The sequence below is a fragment of the Myiozetetes cayanensis genome, unplaced genomic scaffold (assembly GCF_022539395.1).
Source record: "Myiozetetes cayanensis isolate MyiCay16 unplaced genomic scaffold, myiCay2020 scf9, whole genome shotgun sequence".
In the NCBI taxonomy this organism is placed as follows: Eukaryota; Metazoa; Chordata; class Aves; order Passeriformes; family Tyrannidae; genus Myiozetetes; species Myiozetetes cayanensis.
The window spans coordinates 13,663,629-13,682,687 of record NW_026088185.1 but is presented as its reverse complement, the minus strand read 5'-3'; the positions used below and the strand labels follow the sequence as shown (position 1 = coordinate 13,682,687).

Here is a 19,059-nt window from a genome sequence, read left to right as displayed (position 1 = left end):
GGTGAAGAGAAGCCATGGGTTAAGATCTCTATGCAGAGGCAATCAGCAAGCAAATATTAGAGGCACTGTTCAGTCTGACTGTGTGTTTCAGCTTAGAAGCCCTAGAAAAATTTCCACTTAATATTTCAAAAACAAATTATTTGTGTATCTCATACCCTCTGACATTTTCTTTTATTTAAATGAAAAGGGTTAATAGAAGCTGTTACTAGTCTGTAAAATACAGAACATTGCCTAAAAAAAAGGAATTTTTTTAATACCTTCTGCTGAACTGCATTAGTGATGTAAGTGAAGTAGTGTGGAGCAAAATCAAGGAATGACTGGACTTCCAGACGAGGCATTTGCTTCAAGATGAATCTATCATCTGTTTTAACATCAGACAGAGGCAACTGGGTTACACACAGTAAGTGATGTATTATTTGCAATTTCTTTAGGACTGTCACATAGCTGAAATGGTTTGAAAAATTAAAGTACTACATTCTCTTAAATCCTTACCTAAAGAAGCTCATTTCTAGATTCTTTTTGTTTCATATAGTCTGAATTTCAGAATTTTAGCCTCTCTGGATTTCAGCCTTCTAGTAAATGAGGGAGAAGAAACTGCCTACATTCCATCTACCTCATCTATATGAGCTTCCCATACAGACAACAGAAACAGCCTACAGACCTTTCCATTCAATACTTGTTTCAAGTAGGGGCCTAGAAACAGTCACAGTTAACAAAAAAAAATTAAATTAAGTATAGTACATGATATCAGAAGAAACACTGTGTTTTTAGTAACCAGTTTTTCTTGAATTATACCCAAGTTTTTCTTTTCTAAAGTCTGCCTAAGAGAGCATAACCCTTCTGCTCAACAGGCCTGTCTAGTTGCTACTGCTGAAATACACAACTACATTTTGTTCTTCTGCACACACAAAAGACAAATAATTTGATATTGAAGACCCCCAGAACAATCCACTTAACTTTCCCTTTTTAAGTGGCCACTTCAGTCAGCAGCCCTCTGGATAGAGGCAATCAGGCTTTAAATGACACACCAACCACCACCATCCCCAAATAATGCTGTCCAATTACAAAGGGGGAAGAAGCTGCATTTACCCTCAGTCACATAGAATGCAGCTCCAGACTTGCCACCTCGTGCCTGCCAGGGCATAGAGTGAGAGAGGGACCGGATGAAGTCCTCTTCAGTGCTTCCCAGTATCACCTCACGCATCTTGTGGAACTCGCCAGCATAATAAATCCGACAGTAGAACTTGGCATTCGCATCTGAAAACTCTGCAAAAACCAGGTTTTCCTCAATAGCAATATGCAATGCTCACTAACTGAGATGACACTTTGAAATTTAACTGATGTTCTAGAAGAACATTATTGTGCTAAACACTCCTCTCATGCTTATTGTAATTTGGAAGTTTCAACAAATAGGATTTAAATGGAAAACTCACAGGAACATCAACTTCCCTTAGGTAAGCTTACAGTGTATGCCATGGGATAGCAATCAGACAAAAGATCAATTGAAAAAGAAAAGTTTATAGGGTACTTCTGCAATAGAGATTGATTACAATAAGTAAAAATTGCACTGCTTTTTTCTTGATTTGTTTTTCCCTTGTGCCAAATACAAACAAAAACTAATTATTAACTTCCAGGTTTCCATTACATTTGCATAAAGAAAGGAGTTTGTCAGCTAAGTTATTATTTACAACTACTCACGGAGCTCCACATGGGGATTCACCAGCTGTTTCTTCTGTCCATCTCCTCCATCTCCATCATCTGAAAGCATAAAGGGACATTCTGTCAGGGCTGTTCATCATTATTACTGAGAAAGCCACATCAGATACTAGCTGTGACATTACAAGAAAAATCTTTTTTTTTTTTTCAAGAATACAGAGGGAATTAGAAATGCAGCTACAATTGTATGATTAATACATATGCTAGAAGGGCACTGCTGTTCATGGACACATAAGTCCAACCTTTCTCTTTCTCTTCACTCATTTTCCATGAACTAAAATAATGAAAATTAAACAGCAAGTGAGAAAGAGCAACTGGGCTGCTTAATTGCAGTCAACTCAATCCAAAGATATTCAAGCCCAGACTCAATGGACCTGTAGTTTGGATTTGAAAGATCCTATTTCCCTTATCACAAAGCAAAGCATTGTCTTTAGGAGAAACCCACATCTGATGTTCAAATAACTCATTTTCAATGCAACTTGAGAAAGCTTGGACTACTGAAAAAGTATGAGGAGGAGTGTATTCTTGGCCTTACACATATGAATGAAGTTTGGGAGAACCAACAGTCCAAGAGAGAAGACAGACTCAGCAGTTTTGTACCTTGAGTCTCTGCTCCTTGGTTTTCTGCTCCCTCTTTGCCCATCTGTCCAACCTGGTAGTAAGCACTGTCAGCACCACGTAAGGTCTCTTTCTTCTGGGAAGACAGGTCTGGGCTCTTCCCTCCCGTGCCACGGAAGAAAGACAGAACACCAGATGTTTTCTTTGCTACAGTGAAAAGAAATAAAGACGGTGTTGTCATTTCCATGGGCAGTTTAATAAAAGCATAACTCGTATGAGCATTCCCCATTCATTGTTCTAATTGGAGGAATGATGTCATTCAACTGTAACTCATTTGCTATTCTACAGGCAACCAAGGTCCATGTGGTTAGCTGACAGTGTTCTGAGTAGCACCCCAGAATGCAGTCATTTGAAAAGAGACCAAGCATGAGCGTCTTTAACATAGTAAGAACTTCATATTCTCCATTTCAAAATATTTTAATTGCCATCTTTAAAGAAGGCAATGCCAAAAGAAGGCATCGTACCAAACAGGTGAGATTCTACAACAATCCTAGGTCCAAATATTAAATCCAGAGAATGAGTCTGATCTTATATGAATCAGAGAAAACCACAGACTTCAAAAAACCAAAACACACACACATCCACCCCTTTCATGTTTTACATGAAGTCAACTCTAAGACTAGTTATGATTTAAACTCAGAACGCTTTTTATTTTTTCTAATTTAACTTTCACAATATCTAGAATCCAGGTTAAGTGGACTCAAGTCTGAGCTGAGATTAGCAGCATGGATATGATTTTGGCAAAACGGCCTTACGCTGTTCTGGTTCCGCACTGCGATTTGAAGGGCCCATGTTGGCCTCGGGCAGGCGGACAGGGCTACTGCTCTTCGGTTTGCTGTCTGACATGCTGAAAGGAGAAAGGAAAATAAGTCATGAACCCAAAAAATACTGCCACCTGAGATACTGCTCCTTTATGCATGGGCATTTATTTCTCCCCCATGCCTAACACTAAGTACTGCTAAGGGAAGAAGACACAGTTTAAAGTTGTAACGGTGTAGGACTCTCCAAAGTTGTCCTCCTCCACTTTCCTAAAAAAAAACCACTCAGGGTCCATAGCAACAGTTCCATCCATCACCACAGGAAAGGTAAGCAGGCCCAGTAATCCTACCATGTACACAGTCCAGGGATTAGGTGATGAAGCCAGTACAGCCCCTAACATGAAATGCAAACTCACGTACTAAAAGTACGTAATGACACATGGAATGTGTCAGATTCCATCAGAAAGCAAAGATCCTAACAGGGGCATATTTTGAAGGCTCTTCCCCATCTAGTTTTGGCTTATTCACTACAATCACTGTCTCTTCACTCTATGTAGTGTAGTTACTGCATGTAACCTGTTCAGCTGTAGTACTTCTTCAGAACTGTTCTTCAGAGATGCTTTGGACAACTCATCCAGGGCATTTCTGTACTCTTTGCAACTGAAAGGGAAAGGAAAATAAATTAAAAAAAGAAAGAAAGGGGAAAAAACCCCACACGACAAAAATGAAAAGAGTTAAGTGTTCTCTGCAAGACTCTAACACCAATCCAAAAATTCATTTCAGAGACAATCACAGGAAACAATATAACACAGTGGAAAAATCCCTGCTTCATTTTTTCTTATAATTAGAACTTCATTTCCTTAGACCATAAGCAGCTCTAAACAATACTGCAAGAAAAATCTTCCCTTGTTTCTCCTCCACCCACAATTTAAGAATGTGCTTCTTCAAGAATCTACTCCCTTGTGACACACAATCCCCAAGGTTTACTGAAGCAGCTGGTTTGGAGAGCTGAGTAGTAGCAAGAGCTGTTACTCCCAAATGTAGCAAGGAACAGACTGCAGTATCAATGCAGGACAACCAACTGTTGTTCCCTAACTCAGGTGCACTTACTCCAGGTTGGAGAGGCTGAGCAAACTTCAGTTGCACTTCTTTCTCTAATAATATCCCATTACAAGGAACACTATATAGATAATTATTTTTTGTGTACTAGAGTTCAACTAAAACAGTCTAAAATCTAGTTGCAAGTTGGAAAGTCTACTTTCCATATCTTAGTCGTAAAAAGAGGGAACTTCAGCTGTGGCAGAAACTCTCAACACAGCTTAACGAAGAGATTGTCATGCTTGTTCCCTACCATTACAATTTAAATAGTCCTTGAACACAAAAGCTGCTAAAGTACAAAGTGTGTCAGATGAACAGCAAAACCACACCAGTACCTGAGAGCAAAAGCTATGATGGAGCTTGGTTCTTTCTCACAGACAGCAATAGGTACACGTTCATGCTCATACATCAGGTAGTGCTTATCCGGGTCACTAAATGAAAATGACAGACTGTCAGCAGATCATAAAAGTTTGTGGAAAGAAAAGTTTGGTCAAAACCCAAATCTCATCACTGCACTCCCAGGCAAAAGCTGCAAATCTCAGCATGGAACCAAAGCTTCCCAGATCAGCTTCTCCAGAGAGACACATTCATAACTATGCGGTTAATTCTAAATGGTAGAGTGTTAGGGCAGTCAGCATTTCAAGCAAGCTGCTTACGTCAGAAGACCAGCTCCAAGTTAGAATAAGAGTCTATGTCTGTTTAGCAGCCACTGTTTCTAATGGCACCAAAACCTGCCTGAGTTTGGTTTGACTGTCCTGCAGCATAGCCTGCAGAGTGAAAGAGGGGGACAAATCTGGACTCTTTTCTGAACAAGCGGTTTAGCACAGAAAATTGCCCAAGACCTCCTGGGTTCCTGTAAGATTCTCTTTACTTATCTGTAGGGTCCAGTCCTTTAGCTTTTACCTCATTAGCCCAAGGCCTCCGCTTCTACCCTGGGGGTAGGATTCAGAAGTTAAACCCAGGCTGCCAAACGTTAGGCTCATGTCAAACGAGAAACACTACAAAGCACGCAGACCAAGTAGCTGAAAGACTTTCCAGCCTGCCCATCTTCACGTGAGAGGGGGACTTGAGGGCACATGCAGTAGCCATTGAACCTGACCTACACCCAGAAAATGCCAATTTGAGTCCAACCCTTGGAAGAGGTCTGGAAGCAAAAACAAGAGGCAGGCATGTACCTTGGTAAGTCTTTGCTAAGGAAGGATATTTCCACTCCCTCCCCGCAGCAATGAAGTTTGAAGGCACCTTTCTCCCCTTTTCCCCCACCCCTTTGTCTCCCACAAGAGTTCTGAGGAGATGTCCCTGCTAGGTTAAGGAGAAACTGATAACGTATTTACACGAGGGCAGATCATTAATAAGAAAGGTGAGTAACCTACAAAGATCTAGAAGGGACACAGAAAACTTCCTAGCTTGACAAAGTTCTACAGCTTATTCAGAGGCAAACGCAAGTAATTACTTAAATTATATACTGAGCAACGATGGCATGCACAGCTCTGTCTGCAATTTGTACATTATACATATTACGCAGTACTTACAAGGGAAATGGAATGGGGTTATAGTTGTTTCCAGGCAAAAAGTTAGCCAAAATAGCTTTCATAGTAGACTTCTCCTTCACTTGGCTGTCTGTAGATCCCAATGAGTGTCCATCAAACACATCTGGAACAAGCATAAGTTAAATCTGTATCACAATATCAAACTTGAGAAGGATGGCAACAGAACAGAGAGGTACTAGATTTGCTGTTACCTAAACAGATCTTGTACACTTGCCACAGAGAAGCAAGAGAAAGAATACAAGACTACAACTGAACTCTACCTTCTGAGCTGCTTGTTGTATCCTGTTCAGAGAGTGTGCTGGCACCAGCCGTATGCTCCGATACAACCTCTGGAGAAGTGGGCAGCTGCAGATGCGAGGAGCCTGTGGAGCTCTGACTTGACAAAGTAGTCAAGAAACGATCCTCTGAGAGTACAAGGACAGTTAAGGACAGAAGAAGGCATTTAGGTAGCTGTCAGAAGTGATATTGCTTGCTCCCAGCCCATTCTACCACCAGTATCTACTTTCAAAAAGTTTTTACTTAGAAAGCAGCTATGGTCACACAGAGTAAAGGACTGGGTAAGCTAATCCATGTAGCACATAACCTCCAAAAAATACATACTCTTATAACTATTCCCTTCAGTTCCCACAAACTCTCAGTATGCCTCACAGGGAAGAGGTCTCAGCATCCATAACATAGAAGAGGTGAGAGGTATATCCCAAATTCCCTTATTTAGAAAGCCTCTGAAAATTTTTCAGCTCAAGTTCAAAAGAAAACCTTCGCTGGTCAGTTTAGTATCATTGGTAATTCAGTTTCATAGTACCAGCAGATAGCCAATTTCTATTTTACTATTAGAAAGAGCAAATCTGACACAATGGGGATTCGCTGTTTCTCTGTATTATCAAATTTGACTAAAGCTCCTGTGTTATGTCAGGGAAAGGGTTACAGCAAGCTTCTTTTGGTAGCTTACGAAAAATAAGTAACAGACCTTTCTCTCCGTTTTGCAGTGCTGGAGAAGCATTGCGTGGGGAAGCATCCATGCTGCTGATCTAGGCAGAATAACAAAACACCAATGTTGATGCCAAGCTCTTTACAGCTGTATCCCCTCCTCTGTGGAACACTTGCAAAAGCAGACGAACCACAAGAGAGCACTCCCACCCACTTCTCAGCCTCTGAATTGTCACTGTATCTGTTACCACAGGAGAAAAACAAGGCAACAGCAACCCAGGTTCACAAGATACTTACGATGGTTACCCTCTGTGTATGCTTCTTTAAACACTACGCCGTCCCTCTATATGAACATACCTCCTGCTAGATCAAGGGTTAGTTTATTTTAGCACCTTAACACAAACATGTATTAAGTGGAAAGGACGTGTATCCATGCAGCAGAGCAAATCCAGGGTCTCATGGGGATTTTTTGGTGCACCTTGCTAATGATAGATCAGGACTATTGGGAGTTCAGCCTCTCTGTATGATGCTTATATTGGACTGCCTTGCAGCCCAGACATTTTCCTCGGAGCACCAGCTCCCCAAAGGGTGAATGTTCAGCATGCTGGCAAGTGTACCCTTGGACAGAGCTCTTCAGGCAGCAGTCCAAAATCATTTGGATCTCAGTCCATTCCCACATAACACATCACAAAGCAGGGGTGATCCTACTTTGATCAGTCCTTCCTGTATCATTTGCTCTGCCTCTCTCAATATTTTTTGCTTTTTCTTTTTCACAAGGGAAACACCTGATGGGCAGCAACATAGGGTCTATTGAGATGACCCAATTCCTATCTAGGCATACACTTGACAGTTGACTGCAGTTCTCTGTTGGTAGGGTTCATATCAACACTACAAAATCATCACAGAAGAATCATCAACTCCTATTCATACTTAAGTCTTCTTCTGTACAGTACGGCTCTTGGTTCACATCTTTAGGAAGAGATACATATACTAACATGCAATTTAAGCTTTTACAGTTGAAAACTACAGGATGCAGTAAAACCAGTTTACTAATTATTACAGTGAACCAAAGCCAGTCTTAAGACTATTGTGTTGCCACAGAAAAAAAATGTTTAAGAGGCTTCTAGCCTGCTACTCATACCTTGCTTTCTTCACCTTGCCTCAGTCTCCCAGGGCTGGGAGGTACTGATGGACGTTTTCTCCCTTTTTCTTGCTGGAATAGATCCTGCAATCTTAATTTAAAAAAAAAAAAAAAAAATAAACATTTATAAACAAACAAACAAAAACCCACAAACAAACAAAAACCCCAAAACACAACAACCCACATAAAACATTCCACCAAAGGAAATTTAATCGAAAGATAGTTTACTGGTACTATTTCTAATTGACACAAATTATGAAGTTTCTCCATACTAGAATACAGTCAGCATGATTTCACAAGTCTACTGCAAGCTCAGATTGCTGCTAACACGTGCCAAAGCAATGTTTCAAATGGCCAAAGACAGTACATTCTCTTCACCTCTAAGATAATTTCACCCAATCAACTGGTCTCCCATGTTCCCCTCTTCATATCTTTCCCCCCTTTATTTAAATGACACTTTTTCCTCCAGATACGAGTTGTGCTCTACAACACAATACTTCTACTATATGGCCTCAAATTATTTCTGTTCCAATCAACCAGCTCTGTGGTCTTAATCAGCAGAGGACATTCAGTACAAGCTATAAAGAGTAACTGTGCTATAGGGAAAACCACTAGAGCAAAACCTCTTCACTCCTATAACCAACACAGTATCAGTGTTGCTCACGATTCCAACACGTGTCCTCTTACCTATTATTCCAGGCTTGTAGCATCTCACAAAGTCCTTGCTTTTTAGCTATCAGAGACTCGAAAACAGATTGCAGCTGTTGAGGAGTGTCTAATGATGATGAAAGCAGCCTTGCTTGGATTTTCTCAGTCCAGTTTCGAAACTCCCCTTCTTCCATCTGCCAGAAGAAAAACTGTCAGTGTTCTGTCACCTGAGATGACACAAAATCTGAACGGCTCCCCCCCACACTTCTCAGCCTATGGTCTGCTGATGTGAAAATAGTCTATTACCTCCTTTTGGGCAAAGAGGTCTTCCATCTTCTCTTCCCTCGTTTTGCTGAAAGTATCCGTTTTCAGAGAAGCAAGGCGATCATCAACAGCGAGATACACTTGTGACACTCTGTCAACGGGCATGCAAACAGTTAAGCCACTTGCAGCATCTTCGACATTCTTTAATAATAAAGTCTGAACGTGTTTAAGGTTAGCACTTGAGAATACAAAAAAACAACACATGACAGCCTTCTCACACAGTAGGCTGTCCCACTGAATTTACAGAGGAAGTTGGAAGAACTTCATTAGTAATAGCAGAAACCTAAAAGTTACACACACTGCTATTTGTCTTCATAATTTATTCTTAACGGTGGAAGTTGTCAGGGAGGAATACAAATGTCACAAGTGCATTACTAACAAAGGGGAACTGTTGTGTCATCTGTGACTAAGAAGAATCTGGGTCTGCAAGCTCTATCTCCACCAGCAGAAATAATGAGTACCTCTACCTGAGCTCTAAACAAAGTTGCACAGGTTCTGAAGTCAGGCGGTCACAGAGACATCAGCCATACAGGAATGCTATGACCAGGCAGAGCAGTAGTCAGGCCAGATTTAATACAGTTTTTATCAGGCCTGTCTTCCACCTTTTGGTTCCTATATATAGATGTCCAGGCTTATGGTAGTTTACCTTAGACTATGAGAAGGTACCAGTCTGTCTGCTGTTATCATATTCAGTAGTTAACAAAGGCAGTTACTTTCATACACCAGAGAGTTCAGTTGCTCCATGACCAATATAATGAAAACAGTTCTGTTTGGACAATAGATCTGAGCAATGTATTTGCAGGTTTTGGGGATGAAGATATAATTTAAACTCAGTCAGATGCTCCATATAGCAATGTTAGGATAAGGATAAAAAGTATTATCTGCAGTTTTCAAATTAGGCCTTCTAGGACCAACTCCTCCCTCTGTTTTGTTTTTAGCATTCGAGGGAGGAATTAAAAACACTTTAGCTCTGCTTGAGAAGGCATTTCATTAAAAAAAGGTGACATTTCAGACATTGGTTGATGGCCAACCTTTCAGTGGCTACCTGGCAGCATCACTCAGAAACGTGCTATATCACTCAGCTATATCACTCAGCTATCAATGCAACATTCAGGGATAGAGAACAAAAGAATCTTAATTTCTACTGGCTACGTTTAAGCTGAATTGCCACCAGACAAAAATGTAAGAAATTAGTACAGACAGAGTAGGTAAAGGTAAAAAAATTTCAGTACTACTCTCTCTTAGAAGTATATACACATGTGTTTTAAACCATTACTTTCCTATCAAATAATGAATATTTAGCAAACCTCATCATACTAGGAAAATCAGTTATGTGTTCTGCTAATAAAGGTACAAAATACAAATAAGATGAAGAAGTCATTAAAAAAAAAGCTTACTTTTGTGAAAAATCCTTGAGATCCTGCAAAATATTAACTTTTAATGGAGCCTGCCGCTTGATGTATATCTTGGGGAGTGGGACACACACTTCAAGCAGCCGGATTGGAGAGTAGCTGACAAGGCAATACAACAGCTGTTAATAAGAATCACACCACATAATACCAGTTCTGCACCATATTGAGGTTTGAGGCCTTTATATGAAAAGGGGCATTGTCAGTGTGTCCAGGGCTTTTGTTACTTCTGTTAGCAATAACACCCTGTTCACGTATCTCCTAGGCAGAAGGTAAAACCACAGATCATATTGCAAAAACAAAATTCTGAAAGTTTTTGGAATAAGATAGAGAAAAATGTTTCTCTTCTGTGTCATGAACTGGAACCATCCATTCTTAAAACACTGCTCACCACATCTAGGACAGTGATGGCAGCACGAACCCCTCTGCAAGCCAGCAAACAATCCTGCACTTGTGGTTATAGTGTAGTTATGCTATCCCATGCTGTATTCACAATGAAGAACAGAACTGATGAATCCTTACTAGGGCTACATGCTTCATATAGTACTAGAGAGGGAAGTTTTTAGCAGTGGAACTCACCTGAAAGATGCCACCATCTGATTATAGGAAAAATACTGGTGATAGTCATGATGAATGGAATGACCACAAGGCTCTGCATTGGCCCTTCGAGTGTACTGGTACCCATAGAACCTCAGCTCAAGGTATTTTGCAAAAGACATGGACCAAGAGTCATTGGAAAGAGGAACAACTGGTGTCACCTGAAAAATTGAAAGCCAAGCATCTTGATTTTATCCTTCAAATAAGATTAAGGACAGGTTAATTTAGACAGGAACCTAGTATTTCTAAGTACAGAAACACCCATGACCCTGAAACATGCCAAATAACAAAGACAGCATTTATGCAAAGCTAAGGCAAACACCTACTTAAAATAAATCTGATAAACAATAACTGCTAGTTGATGATGACAGGTGCTAAGCTGGGGGAGCCCAAACAAATCCTTGATGAAAGTTTATATCTGGGATGCTATAGAGACAGTTCCCAGCAACCCAGGCAGAAGCAATGGTTACATCATACACTTTTCCCTGATGATTCTTCAGCTACAAATGCACTGGTATTGCTTTGCTGTGCATTTCATCTTCAGCAGTGCCTGCGAGCTTAGAGTAGACACACAGCCACAAACACATTAGTGTTTACATGAGCACACAGAAATAAAAGGTTATAGAGCAGGTGTATACACAGCAGTGCAGGCCTTGCCGTCAGCGCTTGCGTTAACTTCCTCCAGCTATCTTTAAATCCAACACCCATGTTTAAGTCAGCATAAGTAGGTGAACTGAATCATCCACAAGGGTAATTGAGATGTTTTACGTTTCAGGCACTGCATGAATCTTTTTCATTAAGTTTTAGTCTTGTCTCTTTGAAGGCTCCTAATGTTTAGCCAGTGATGCATACCCAGTTAGCAATGTTTTCTTAGCTAAATTACAGATCAAGTTTCAGACAATACACAATCTTACTATCTTGTGGGCTTTCTTTAAAGCAATTTAGCATTCCTCTAATGAAGATGTTACTTTCTACTGACTGTTAAAGGAATTCTAGACGTCATGGTGACGCAATGCAGGTTGTTCAGTCCACAGTAGATCAAAGAATGCCAGGTGGCTTTAGCCAATTACTAACCCAGGAGGTCTTGGATTCTGCCCTTCCCCAGACATATATTTTCTGTTGCTTGTACTGATTCACTGCAATGAAGGGACCATACTCTTCACCTCTCAGGGGGCAACTCCATTTTTTCCATTTAAATCTATCCTCTCAGAGCCAGTTTTGACACTTTCTAAACAAGACTCCCTCACACAAGATGTTTCACCCTCAAGAGCCCCAGTTCTACTAGAGGAATTTGTAGGTAACATGAGAATATCTGTACCATTAACAGGTTTTCTGCTAGTTTAGCCATAGCTCCAGGGATGACCACCTTCTCACAAATACTGCCTTTCCATACGAAGTCAGTCACAACAAGAATACCAAATCGGAACAGCAATGATTCTTAAATCCACATCCTTACCTGTTTGCACAGCCTGCACCAGGAGTAAGTAAGAATGGTGTGCTGGTACCCAGGGACTGGGGAGTCCAGCTCCTTTAACACAATTTGCACACAGCCTTGCCCGTGAACAAAGCGACGGATGTGGTGCACCATTGGTGTTTCACAGAACATGCTGGGGCACTGGTAGGAAGGCCTTACAGAGAAATAAAAACACTTGTGAACGATCATATACTAGGCACTGCTGAAGAACTGATTCAACAGCTCTAACAAGCCTTTTAATATCATGCTATTATTTACCTTCACTATAAAATAAGTTTCTAAATCTTTAGTGAAGGCTGATTCTGTTGAGTGAATTGTAATCATTTAGAAATAGCATGTAAGGAAGTTCCATTGCCAGCAATGGCTGTATAGGTCCCAAAAGCAGTGAATCACTTTCTAAAAGAATATTATATATAATCCACAAAATAAAGATCAAAGCACCTGTGGAAGTGCTGGCACTTAATTAAAAGACCACTTTGGCACTGTACCAAAGCACATGCTACTGAGGACAAAGGTGGCAGGTTTAGACTCTTAACTAGGCCCTTAGAGCCCTAATTGCTACAAAAAACTGCTAAGTGAACACATTTGTCTTCATGAACTTAAAAATCTCGTTTCATAATCTGTTTCACTTGCTCATAAAGGAAATAAGAAGGACAGGGCCAAAGTAGCAAACCAATGGATGTATTTTCTTGTAAGGAGTGAGCATGATTAAAAGAATTCTTAAATCCAGTTCCTGTTTCACTATAGCATAGTGCAGTATAGTAAAGCAAAGGGAGCAACAGATTTAGGTGTGTCCTTTACTAGGACACAACCAGCTCTGCAGACCTGCATGCTATTTTCCTAAGTGATAGAGGGTGGCAGATCAACTTCATAGAGCTATCACAAGCTTTTTTTTTGCTTAAAATAACATTTAGAGTAAGTTCCTCCTCACCTGAAACAGTAGCGCTCCAGAAAAATCCCTAGAGTTAGGTCATTTTTTCCATAGAACTCCATGGTCACAATCCTACAGCACAGGAAAAAAACAGCTTTAGAGACTCAATATTGCCACTGTTAGGCATGCAATGGCCTTTAGCTGCTGGCTTGTTTACAGCCCTGTATATAAGACTCTTTTTTTTCCTCTTGACTGCCCTTCCTAGATGCCTGCTGTGAGGTTTGCTAATAATGAGATCAGAGTCCTACTAGAACAACTTTAAACTTGACCTTTAAAAGTCTAATACAAGTCAACTGCACTTTTGAAGATCATGTTCAAAAATATCTAGGCACAGAAGTCTAGACAGCTTGAAGCTTCAAACACTAACATTTAAATAGCTACAAAAAGGGTACATCCAGAATATGAAAAAACCTTAAGAAATCCTTATTCTTCTAGAATATTTGATAGAAACTTTTGTTGCTTGGTGATCAAGCCATTTAAAATGTATACCAGCATAAAGTGTCACAATTCAGATATCTCTAACATCACTAATTTACATCCTTACATTGTTGCTGTTTAGTGAACTTATTCACCACCTTCTCTAGCTCATTTCTAAGCTTTTAAGGAACTCTAGACCCTTCCCTACAAGAAGGTCTTCTCTTTACTTTCTCCTCATCTAAATGATTAAACACCAAGACCTGTCCTGTTTGGTAGAGATAGAAATGTGTCATAAGTTGTACACAATTAACAAATTACAGCTCCCTAAGATGGAAATAAAGCTCTCAATACTGCTGAGTATAATATGAGAAAGATAGCAATATATTCTAATGCCAATCTTGGATAATACAATCTGTAAGTATTCCGAGATTCTCACAAGGCGCATTTTTGGGCCAGGACATTGCTGTGTGTTCCTTTACACTAAGACTCTTCCCCACAAGACTCCATGAAGTGCTGCCCTACACACACAGACATCACCCTGCAGTTAAAGACCAGCTAGAGCATTTGGATTCAGGCTGGGCTTTCTCACTCGTGCCTGGGGATTACAGAGGCCATGCAATACTCTGGGGAGTCACCTGATCAGACAAGGCAAAATCCTTTCAGCAAAAGTTCCTGTTACAGGATGGGTACAGCCTGCCAAGGAATCCTCAAAGAAATACTGCTCTGAGGTAGGCACTGACCTTGACTTCAGAAAAAAAAGGGATAGCAACAGTATAAGCTGTAGAGGAGTAGTTTTCATACCAGGGGCTAACACAGGCACTTGGAGCATTGCTGGACTGAGCAGAAGAGCTACTGAAGAGAACACAGAGCCTCTGATGGTTTATGGGACTCAGGCAATCCACCTAGTAGAGAGAAATCGACTCATTCACTGGTTACAGACACCTCCATTCACACACAACTTCTGTTGACAAAATTCTATTCTACTAGTTTTATCTAAAGACTCTGCTGCTTCCTTTTGTACAGATTAACTTGGCATTGTCTCCAAGCTTCAGGTAAACTTGTACTGTGTATAATTGCTAACTGCCACTTTTAGAACAACATAACTAATATGCATAATGAAACCAGAGCACACGCATGGGTTTCTGTGGAAAGGAAGCCAAGAGGAACAGAAAACAACAAAAGCCCCATGATAAACATCCAAATCACTGTACAGTTTATGACACCTTGGATTCAAAACTCTGCCAATACATTATACCTCAATTACTCATTCAGGCTATAGAACGATTTCCAGTTTTCTGTTCTCTGTGAAGAGATTTACTGTGCTGCTGCTGCAACGGAGCTGTTTTCTCTTCCACACCCCACAGAACCATGAAGTTACCAAATCCTTTTCTTTGATCATTGAATACATTTAAAACAGCATCAACCAATCTGATCCAGAGCAAGGGCTAGTCTTACAGATAATGGCCTGTGAAGCTACACAGATCTACATTTAAGCACCAATTAAAAAGTGATTTCTGTTCATGAATATGGGGGCCAATTGGCTCAGGGACCAAAATGTTTGGCTGCTACAACAGATCGGTTCTGCTACTCTTATTCACACACTTTTTCCTGAACAGCCTATAATTCAATAAAACCCCAATATCCTTTTCCTCAGATACAAGTTAGTTACTTTCTAGTTTACCAAAACTTTAAATATGGATTACAAGTACATACTCCCATGCTTTGAAATTTCAAAGAACATTCCTCCCCCTCTATTATGAAACTCTCACCTTTCTTCAGATCACCCAAACTTTTATAATCCATCAAATACTTTAATGTAACTACAACCTACTGATGTTTCCATGAAATTAAGCCCTCTGAAAATCTTACACTGGAACAAATCAGCAAATACAAAGAGCAAGAAAGTTCAGTTTAAGAAACTTAACATTCGCTCCCTCTTCATGGACTCATTTTCAGAAATCATTTAGGTACAGCCAAGTCAAAGAGGCAATGTAATACACTGATTCTGGGCTGACTTTTGTGTATTTCTCAGAAATTTTGCAGTCTCTTGTTCTGAATGATCGCAAAGCATTTCAATCTAAAATCCAGTTATGTCCCAGTCAAGAAAACAAAACAAAAAACTCCCACAACCAAACAAAAACAAACAGACCACAAAAAAAACCAACCCTCTGGTTTAATATGAGACACTACACATTCTACATACCATGAGAAACTGATGTAACTTGGGTTTTCAGCAGCATATCTCAATCTTACCTTATGAGACCACGAAGATTCACTCTGAGCCAGTCCCTTCTCCTCCTCTTCAATTCTGCACCCAGTTTTTCCAGTAGGGACACTAGACACATCCTTAGTTTGGGCAAAGGGATCTGTGCTTTTCTGCAGTATCCTCCCTCCTCTGGCCCGATAATCAGCCAGCATTCTGGCTAAGCTCTGGCTGTCACGAAGATGTTCTGCTATTCTAGTATTAACCAACTCGTGAGAAGGTAAGATTTGGATGGCCTTGGCTTGGATACTCCCATTCCTTCCTTGCAGTCCAGAGAGATCTCGCAGTAATTGCCTCTTCCTTCTGCTCTCCAACTCTCTGTATTCCTTATTGAGGAGAGGAGACCAATAAACTTGCTCAGGAAAGTAATCCCGGGCAGGACATCTCATGCCTTTTTCAGTCAAAAGAAAAGGTTCACGGAATGTCAGCACTGGAGAAATACAGAGAATGACATCTTTCAACTCCTGTTTAAATGCTGCAGAGTAAGTCTTGAGACGATCCTCAGATGAAGTTACCTCTTCTGCGACATATAAACCAGTATCATCCTGGAGAGGGTCTCTGAAGACTCTCATCTGACTCTTGGACTCCTGCAAATCATCTGTCTGTTGAAGAGGCTCTAGTGCCTGGCTATCCAGAGCGACCAAGTGCTGGCCCATGCCATGGAGGGGCAGCAGGGATGTTTCAGGTATTGCAGGAGGTACAGAGTTGAAGACTGCAAATGGTGACTCCACTTTGTGATGCTCTTGCTGTTTTGAGGACACCGTTTCCAGCTGATTGTTCTCCTGGTCACCTCTCTCAAATAAACCTCTCGGTTCAAGCAAGCTGACCTCATCAGAGGACACTGACTCAGAGATTACAGGCAACTTTTCAGAGGATAGTTCAATGTCTTTGACTGCTGTGCTGAAATCCTCACCATTGAAGAGGTTCTGTTCCTCATTTTCATCTCCTGGCTCTTCAATAAGGGAGTGAAAGGAGGTGTTTTTGGTGAGAGTAGGGGGCATGGCAAACTCATCCATAAGAAATGAGATTTCCAGCTGGGAATGATAAGCCACACAGACCATGAAGATGAGGATCTCCTTCACACGAGCCAGTTCATACTCTGCAGCACCACACAACTTGATAGTGCAACCCAGGTGCTGAGGACACCCTTCGAAGAACATCAGGGGTTTTGTCTGATCTAGAAGGAAAAGTAAGACATAGGAGTTAGGATGTAGTTTACCCACCCTTAAGTATCTCACACACTTGAAGAGACTGTAACAGAGACTAAGAGTAAGTAACGTCAGTAGCTGTAGAAATTCACATTACTGTACTAACTTATTTTTGCAAGCAAACAAGCATTTGCTATAAAAACTTCTCTGTTTTGTAAAAACATTACCATAAAATCTAAGTGAAGGTCCTATGGAATACACTGGCCTAAACAGCATATTCTAAGACAACTGGACACTCTGCAGCAGTGAAGCAAAAGAACCACTATCCTCCCAGGCACATTTACTCATCCTTACAAGACAAAAAGTCTATGACATTTTGAGGGCAATTTAAAGGCTGGAAGGGGCAAGGGAATTGGAAGGGGAAGTGTTCAAGGACAGACTGGATGGAGCTTGAGGCAACTTGGTCTAATGGAAGGTGTACTTGCCCATGGCAGAGGGCTTAAAATGAAATTATTTTTAAGGTCCCTTCCAACCCAAACCTTTCTATGATTCTATGAAAAGATGCAAAGAGTGCACCTCCACAAAGATACGCATCTACAGCATTTATGTGTGCCAGCACCACTGGTAACCTGTCAAGCAGCATTTCTTCCTTCTTCCTTGGCAGATTTCCACTGCCTTGGGGGGGTTACAGAGAAAAAGGAACTTCATTTCTCAAAGTGCACAATGACTGGACAAGAGGCAATGTGCACAAATTGCACAAAGGCAAGTTTTGATTGGATATGTTAAGGTTGGACCAGATATTCTTTTGAAGTCCCTCCCAACAGAGGCTGTTCTGTGATTCTCTACTTCAATGCAGAAAAGTTCTTTACAGTGAGGATAGTGCCCAGACAGGCTATGAAATCTCCATTCTGCAATATTTTCAACATTTGCCTGACAAAAGCCTTAGAAATCTGATGCTGCATTGAAATTAATCCTTCCTATTTTGAACAGGAGGTTGGAACAGATGAACTACAGAGTCGTGGGAAGAGAAAAAACAGCTTGGGAGAAAGAAATTAGTCTGATTAAAATCTGTATCTATATATAATAATGTATATAATCTATACAAAATCTTGTTTCATCTTAGTAAGATCATTCTATTCTGTACAGAGCCAGTTCACTGTAGTTCCAAGAGGTAGCAGACAAAAAATGAGTAGGATAATACTCAATCACACAAAGAACCCAGTAGTTTTGAGCTATTTAAAAGGAGCAAAGTATTTATCCTTTCACACACATAAGCTAAGACACATCAAGCTTTACTCACCATTGGGCAACTGAAAAACTTGCATATAAAATTTATGACAGGTTCCCAAACGTGGTTTGGTCAACAGTTGATCCATTGACATCACTAAGTCTCCCTGGGTCATTCGACTTACGCGGTCTAGCACTTGCTGTAAAAACAGAAAGAACTATAAGAATCTACAACTCAAAGAGGACACTCTTAATCTTGAAAAATAAACCAAAACCCACCAATGTGATCCAGAAAATCTCTCACAGAGATGCAAATTCTTGGTTAAACTCAATGCCACAAACGCACATCCACAACATACAAGAATCTTAGAAAGACAGTTGGGTAAATATTTCTGGTGAGGGGCAAGATTGTGCCCTTCCTTGAACTTTTTCGTTTGAATAGATCCAGGTACCCTCCTGGAAGTGCAGTGCAGTTAGCACAATGCTGGCTATGGCAGGAGCTCAGCCAGCTCCCACAGCTACTCTCTGTATGGCTGTCTGTACCCTCCTCACAGGGATAGAGGCTCTCTTGCAGTCGCTAAGGACCCAGGTGTGACTTGCTACAAAGGGGTGTCAAAGTTAACTAGAAGTGAACCAGGGTATAAGGTCCTATCAAACAAGGACACAGCAGAGCAGCTCTGAAGAACTGAGGAAAAGTTACTCTCTAGGTTTGCCTGTCTTGCCATCTTGGAAGAGATGCACTATTAAAAAAGTACCCAGATTTGGTTAGAGGAGAAAATAATATGACTCTTTGCTTTCCACAGAGTCTTAGCT

At 40.7% G+C, this 19,059-nt stretch overlaps 1 protein-coding gene across 4 annotated transcripts in view; it reads right to left on the bottom strand.

Annotated features, from left to right (window-relative positions):
• The window catches only part of PIKFYVE (phosphoinositide kinase, FYVE-type zinc finger containing), a 64,269-nt gene that overhangs the window by 8,393 nt on the left and 36,817 nt on the right, over positions 1–19,059 (bottom strand). For all 4 annotated transcript variants that reach the window (XM_050339519.1, XM_050339517.1, XM_050339520.1 and 1 more), the window contains 20 exons: positions 18,320–18,446; positions 15,862–17,048; positions 14,410–14,510; positions 13,192–13,263; positions 12,243–12,414; positions 10,769–10,947; positions 10,178–10,291; positions 8,763–8,871; positions 8,496–8,650; positions 7,809–7,899; positions 6,708–6,768; positions 6,001–6,144; positions 5,723–5,843; positions 4,526–4,621; positions 3,669–3,752; positions 3,090–3,181; positions 2,317–2,481; positions 1,699–1,758; positions 1,090–1,266; positions 258–361 (listed from right to left, as the gene is read on the bottom strand). In XM_050339519.1, the coding sequence (XP_050195476.1) occupies positions 258–361; positions 1,090–1,266; positions 1,699–1,758; positions 2,317–2,481; positions 3,090–3,181; positions 3,669–3,752; positions 4,526–4,621; positions 5,723–5,843; positions 6,001–6,144; positions 6,708–6,768; positions 7,809–7,899; positions 8,496–8,650; positions 8,763–8,871; positions 10,178–10,291; positions 10,769–10,947; positions 12,243–12,414; positions 13,192–13,263; positions 14,410–14,510; positions 15,862–17,048; positions 18,320–18,446 (3,411 nt within the window). The remainder of the gene's footprint in view (positions 1–257; positions 362–1,089; positions 1,267–1,698; positions 1,759–2,316; positions 2,482–3,089; positions 3,182–3,668; positions 3,753–4,525; positions 4,622–5,722; positions 5,844–6,000; positions 6,145–6,707; positions 6,769–7,808; positions 7,900–8,495; positions 8,651–8,762; positions 8,872–10,177; positions 10,292–10,768; positions 10,948–12,242; positions 12,415–13,191; positions 13,264–14,409; positions 14,511–15,861; positions 17,049–18,319; positions 18,447–19,059) is intronic.